Source organism: Pollachius pollachius (assembly GCF_949987615.1).
Source record: "Pollachius pollachius genome assembly, chromosome: 4".
NCBI lineage: Eukaryota > Metazoa > Chordata > Actinopteri > Gadiformes > Gadidae > Pollachius > Pollachius pollachius.
In genome coordinates, this window is record NC_136937.1 from 28,752,659 (window position 1) to 28,759,827 (window position 7,169).

The following is a 7,169-nucleotide window of genomic DNA, read 5'->3' on the forward strand; positions in this document are numbered from 1 at the left end:
GCCTCCAAGAACAGCCTCCTCCTCGAGGCACTCTTCCTCCTCAACTCCTCACCTGATTCGCCTCCACCTCCCGTCACAAGGTGAGTTGTTTGGATCCCTGTCCAGTCCCCACACCTCCCTTATGGAGAGGCCAGAGTGGTCAGGGTGGGGGTGGGGTGTGTGGTGGAGGGCAGGGGGGTGGGTGGGGCAGAGAGGCCAAGTATAGCTTGTGCCAAAGCAAGGGCGGGGTGTGAATCTGTGTATGTGTGTGTGTGAATGTGTGGGTGTTTGTGTGTGGGGGGGTTGTGGTGGTCTATTTTCTCAGCATGCAACCAAGCGGCAGGCAGGGGGGGTGGAGGGAGGAGGTGGGGGTCACAGGTGTCGGGTGACGTGGCTCCGCCGGTATAAAAGCAGGGCCGTTCTCCCACGGCCCGCTAGATCAGAACAGCGCCGCGGCTCCAACGCAGCTACAAACAAAACAGCCACCGGAACACAGTCAGAGCTACCAGCCAATCGGAGAAAACCCCCTCCAAACCCGGGATTGTTCCTCGAGCGCTCTCTCTCTCTCTCTCTCTCTCTTTGGTCTGTCTGCAAAGCGGTTTGGGAGCGATGGACATCCAGACGGGCCGCGTGGTGCGACCCCCCAGCCCCATGGAGAGCCTGGAGAAGCAGCTGAGCTGCCCCATCTGCCTGGAGATGTTCACCAAGCCGGTGGTCATCCTGCCCTGCCAGCACAACCTGTGCCGCGGCTGCGCCAGCGACCTCTACGACTCCCGCAACCCCTACCACTACTCGGGCGGCGTGTTCCGCTGCCCCACCTGCCGCTTCGAGGTGTCCCTGGACCGCCACGGGGTGTACGGCCTGCAGCGCAACCTGCTGGTGGAGAACATCATCGACCTCTACAAGCAGCAGCAGGAGCAGAAGGGCGGCGGCGGCGGCGGCGGCGAGGGCGAGGGCGAGGGCGACGGGACGCTAGACCCCCCGCTGAAGGACAGGGACTCCAAGGAGCCGGCGTGCACCGAGCACCCCGACGAGCGCATCAACATCTACTGCCTGACCTGCCAGACGCCCACCTGCTCCATGTGCAAGGTGTTCGGCCAGCACAAGGACTGTGAGGTCTCCCCGCTGCACGCCGTCTACCAGAGCCAGAAGGCCGAGCTGCGGGCGGCGGTGGAGGCGCTGGGCGCCGCCAACGCCGCGGCCCGGGCCGTCAAGGCCCAGATGGAGGAGTCGTGCGCGACGCTGCGGGAGAACGCCGAGCTGCAGAAGAGGCGCCTGGGCGAGAGCTTCGACCTGCTGTACGCCGTGCTGGAGGAGCGCAAGGGTCAGCTGCTGGAGCGCGTGGCCCAGGAGGAGGGGGAGAAGGTGGCCACGCTGCGGTCGCTGGTGGACGGGTACAAGCTGCAGCTGGAGGCGGGCGGGCGGCTGAGGGACACGCTGACGCAGAGCGCAGAGAAGAGCGGGGCCGCGGAGTTCCTGGTGGGGGCCAAGGAGCTCATCAAGCAAGCCCGGGACACTGCCAGGGGACCCCGGTTGGAGAGGCCCGAGCCAGGGTTCGAGAAGATGGAGCACCTGGTGGTGGACACGGATGAGGCGCAGGTGCTGCTGGCTCACATGGACTTCAGAAGCGAGGAGGAGGATGAGGAGGAGGAGGAGGAGGAGGAGGAGGAGGAGGAGGAGGAAGAGGAGGAAGGTGTGGTTGAGGAGTAAGGCAGGGCGAGGACTTTACTGCGGACCTTTTTTTGGGGGGAGTGAGTTTGGGGAAGTTTGAAGTGCGGGAGCGGGGAGAGGGTCAAGATGTTTTTGAGCCAAAAAAAAAGGATGAGGATGACGATGCTGCTGGAGGAGGAAGGTGAACTACTGAAACTCCCAGGAGTTTGAACACGTGCAATTTATTACGATGTTTATTTACATGTCCGACATAAAATATGTCGATGTGACCTGCATTTTTTTTATACTTTTGTATCTTCCTCTTTGTACATGTTGTTCCGTATCATTTTGATATTTCTCAAAGCTGATATCGGAGTTTAAAAAGTACTGTTTGAACTTGAATGTTTTTCAGTTAAAAAAAAGAAAAAATCGAAAAAAATATATACACTAATTATTTATTAAATCTATTTGTGAAGCTGAAAACTTGAAATGCAAAATGCACTTGATAATTTCAGACACTGCTGTTATGACTGGATGTTCTTGAAAGTGAATAAAATGCTATAATGTAATCCTTCTGCCTATGTGCCTTTGATTTTATGGCTCACGTTGAGCTCCATGCTGATAACAGCAGGACCTCATCAAAAGGCAACCACTCTGTTTGTCCTGATGGCTGAGGGGCCCAGTCTATCCATGTGGCACCTCTAAAGCCTTACTTAGTGTTCGGCTTATTTTTACCCTGGGTGAATATGCCGGCCGGTGAGATTGGGACCGGAATAGTTCTGCTGTAAAGGACGACAGAGGAGGGAGAGGAGGGAGAGGAGGGAGAGGAGGAAGAGGAGGAAGAGGTGTCGAGTTCCAGTCCTAACCAGCTGTTTGTGATATATCTGGACCTTCAAGGGGTCAACGCAATCTTGCCTCCATTATCAGAGCACTTCATGAATGGAAACTAGGAGCCTGTGGCAGCACAGCAATGGACAAAATTACCAGCGGGGAAAATCCCAACTGACACCTGCTGGTCTATTTTCATTTATAACCTCATCGTTCAGACGAACACCTCCCAAATACCAAGTAAGCCATATATATCGCATTTTGTTTTTCAATTTATTTTCAATTTATTTCACAGCTAAAAGTAAATATCAACGTTCCCATACAACCCAGGCCTTCACCCTTCTCCCCACACTCTGTAGCTGAAACAGACAGACAGACAGGCAGACAGACAGACAGACAGACAGACCGACAGGCAGACAGACAGACAGACCGACAGGCAGACAGACAGACATAGACAGACAGACAGACAGACAGACAGACAGACAGACAGACAGACAGACAGACAGACAGACAGACAGACAGACAAACAGACAGGCAGACAGAGAGAGAGAGAGGAATCTGGTGATAACTTAATCCCTATTTAACTTAAGAGGTCATGATTCTTTGCCATAATACAAAGAGAACCTGGCAAACACCGGCTTGGTTTAGTTGTTGTTTTGAGATCCAAGACCGTGACCCACGTCACACGTATGACGCTGCAGTACAGTGCACTGCACTGGACACGTGAACACGTAACACACATACGACACAATAAATGAATGGGAAACAATATCTGAAATGTAACCAATTCGAGTGACTCAAATCAAAGTGAGCGAAAGTTCTACCAATATAAGGAGCACAAAAAAACAACAAAGAGAAAATGGACTTAAAACGTCGAAAAAGATGAAGTGAAATGGCTCCGTTTCAGGGGAGTATTGCGTATACTGCACAGCAGGTAGCACGCCGCTAGATGAATACAATAGTCAGGGTTTCCATGTACTGTACTGCAGGAACAAGGCCTGGAGATGTACAGCAATACAGCACCGCGGCCTACAGCTGCTGCCAACCACGGCCCCAGCTCTGGTGTCACAGACAGATATAAACGGAGAGAGGTTGGGGTCATGGTGCTGAGGGTGGGTTTGTGTGTGTGTGTGTGTGTGTGTGTGTGTGTGTGGGAGGGAGGGGGTGGGGGAGGTGCTGCACGAGATCGAGCAGGCTGTGTAATGGTTTCACCATGTGGCAAAGTCCAGGTAAAAAAAACGCATTTCAAGTTAGTTTAGTTTAGTTAGTATGTTTTAAGAGAGAGAGAGAGAGAGAGAGAGATAGAAATATATAGAGATAGAAAGACATTTATCAAACTGAAATAAATGTATCTGAATATAATTAAGACTCACTTGTGCATGTACATGCACACACCCACACAGCTTAACACACCATTGTGCAGCTATATTTAGCTGGCCGACCTTTCATTGAGTTTCTACTGCAAGTGCCGGAGTCAAAGGGGTCAGCGTTTCTGCAGGTTCCAGTGGAGCTGCTAGACGAGCGTTCTCCAGAAAGCCACCTGGTCGCTTGCGCCCCCAACACCTGCTGGTTGAGCCCCAACCCTGCTCTCAGCTGCTGGCCAGAGGACCAGGGGGACCAGGATTTCCCCGCTCCCATGCCCAGCTCGCAGCCTCCTCACTGGGATGCATTTAGAGGCGTGAGTCAGGTCCCTGAGCCATGCCCTGGAAGAGGCTGCACGGAGTGCTGCAACGCGTGCATAGGCCTGGACACCCACGTGCACGCATTAGGTATGCATGCAAACACGACCACAAAGACACACACACACACACACACACACACAGCCTTGGATAGTTTGTAGTACAAAACACACACACGGCTACTTATTTTGATTTGAGTTGAATATAAACACGCATACATGCTGAGTAATTCATGAAAACACACACGCATACACGCAGTTTGAATGCAACGCGTGGATGTGGCACATGGATGAGGTGAGACAGTGTGTCGCTAGGTGAAGAGTGAGGACATTGATTGAGTTAGTAAGGACCAGAGGTCAACTAAAGATAAACTCTCTTTCTCTCTCTGTCTCTCTCTTTTTCTCTCTGTCTCTCTCTCTGTCTCTCTCCCTCTGTCTCTCTCTCTCTCTCTCTCTCTCTCTCTCAAGGCTGCTAGACTATAAAGAATGGCTATACACACACACATTCATATAAATACACACACATATATATATATATACACATACCCATATATGTGTGTGTGCGAGCGAGTGCGTTTGATTAACCTGATCTGCCTGATTGGGTGTAGATATTCTGTTCAATTTAATATATATAAGGTTTCACTCACCAGACACACAAACACACACACAAACACAAACACACACACACACACACACACACACACACACACACACACACACACACACACACACGGCCGGTAATACATCTGGGACGTTTTAAAAACAGGACTGCAAATCACCACTGCTATGAATAGACTATGTGTCATGTCATGTCTGTTAGCTGCACGCTTACACAGCGACCATCTACTGGTCCTTCCAGTCTGCAACAAAGCACCCCGATGGAGACTCATAACGCAAGTTAACCGTCGAAACTGAATACAATGATTCTGCGATGACGATAACAGCGACCGACTGGAATAGGACATCAGAAGGTGAACCCATTGAGAAACAGGAAGAGTGAGTGGGTGGGTGAGTGAGCCAGCTATGCAGTACCAGGGAATCACCAGTAAGACTAGTTAAAGGACATATTACCCATTACCCTGATGGACGGACAAGACATGGCATAAGAAACACGCAGAAAGTCTGTTTTCCAAGTCCTGCTAGGGGAACACAAAAGCAATGAAATGCAATCCCACCACTATACTAGTGTCCCTCCAGGTAACAGTTGGTACTTAAGGCTGGGTCTGGACAAAAGTGTCCATAGGAAGGACCGAGTCTTGGGGTCAAGGCTGGGTATGAAGGTATCAGGTGTTCTGGAGGGGATTTAACCCTGTAGTGGTGGGATCTGTGGGTCCCTCGTTACTCAATGTAACAAGTGACCTACATAACGTAGGGGTAGGGCTTTGTGTGTTTTTCATGCAGTGCATTCATGCAGTAGGACAGTAGTGGTTCAGTCATGGCTCACTAGTTGCGCTCCCAGGCAAAAGCATTTGGGTTTGATCCCCAGTTTCCGCAAGCTGCCCCAAGCCCTACTCTGTAATTACCTGTATACTTAATTTGCCCTGAGTCACTTTGGTTTGCTTAATGACTACTGAATAACTGTTATCATATTAAAACATTCACTCACACCTGTTGGTTACATAGGGGCCCTTTAAAGTCTGAATGTACGTTACATGTGCAACATGGAACCAGGTCGTTTGGGTGGTTTGCATGTTTTCGGTGTACTTTGATGATAGGATAGTGAAAGAAATGCATATAATGAGAATAACAATGTCTAAATGTTATTTTAATGTCAATTTGTTGGGGTCTGGGTTAAGATAAGGGAATTTGTATTTGTGAGTTTGTGAAATTCTGAGGACAGTTTTTGCCTCTTTCTATGTGTGTGTGTGTGTGTGTGTGTGTGTATTTATGTGTGTGTGTGTGTGTGTGTGTGTGTGTGTGTGACTGTTGAATGAGAATCTGTTCCACTGCATCAATAGGTCCCTAAACGTTGGGACATATTGTTTGTCAACGGTTCATTTATACTGAGTGTGTCTTGTTGTATGTCTCTTATTTTGTGTCTGTGTGTCTGTGTGCTTGCGTGCGTGTCTTATTTTTCCGTGTGTGTGTGATTTGTGTGTATGTGTATGTACGCGTGCGTTCATGTATTATGGTAACTTTGTGTGTGAGAGTTTGCCTGTGTGTGGATGTGCGCGTGCGTGTGTTATGGTTACTTTGTTTGTGTGTGCGTGCGTATGTGTGTGTGTGTGTGTGTGTGTGTGTGCGTTATGGTTGCTTTGTGTGTGTGTGTCTGATTTGTGTGTGTGTTTCTGTGTTTCTTGGAGGAGGGAGTGTGCATCAGCCCTACCAGACATGTGATCCAGGCTGACACAGTTCAAGGCATTTGTGAGTTTCCTCCCAGGATTTAACAGCTCAGAGCCACAGAGAAGAACTGGAGAAAGGTAAGGAAAAGCCTCACGAGTCCGTCTTAATCTCTCGCACTATTTTCACTGTTCTCAAACTATCCTCACAGCTTAACTTGTTTCGAATATATACAGAGTTATTGAACTTCAACATAGTTCCCTCTGGATATTAAATCACTATTTTGCTTTAAGATATATAAACTTTAAGAAGAGATTAGTCTGTGACTTTTGAAGTAAACTCAAAGGGACTTGGACACGTTTAACAAGTCGTATTTTCGAATTTGCGGAAAACGCAAAACCAGCATGTATTGTGTGTTTAATGTGTATAATGTTACTCTTCACAACATGAGGGCTAAGATAAGATGCTGCTTTATTGACCCCAGAAGGGACATACTGGTAGCAGAGCAGATCGTACAGGACAGTAGTAGAATCCAAAAATAAGGAATAGAAACAAATAATACACAGAAAGTATGTCTGTGTACTGTGGTAATATGTACCTTTATAGCCCAGTTGTCATATAACTTATATTATTTTAGTGCTGACCAACCTGCTACTAAATGTTCAACAAAGTAGCAAACAAATGGGATTGGTGCTAAACCGCAAAACATCAGCCAATCAGAATGTAGGATTCTGTCCTATAACGGCAGAGCCTT

The 7,169-nt window shown here is 48.9% G+C and overlaps 1 protein-coding gene across 1 annotated transcript; it reads left to right on the forward strand.

Annotated features, from left to right (window-relative positions):
- Positions 1–588: 588 nt before the first annotated feature.
- On the forward strand, positions 589–1,689 carry LOC307074249 (E3 ubiquitin-protein ligase TRIM63-like; the record flags this gene model as incomplete). Its single annotated transcript, XM_079734267.1, has 1 exon — positions 589–1,689. One exon carries the CDS (start codon positions 589–591, stop codon positions 1,687–1,689), a length of 1,101 nt encoding a protein of 366 aa, XP_079590393.1.
- Between the last annotated feature and the right edge of the window lie 5,480 nt (positions 1,690–7,169).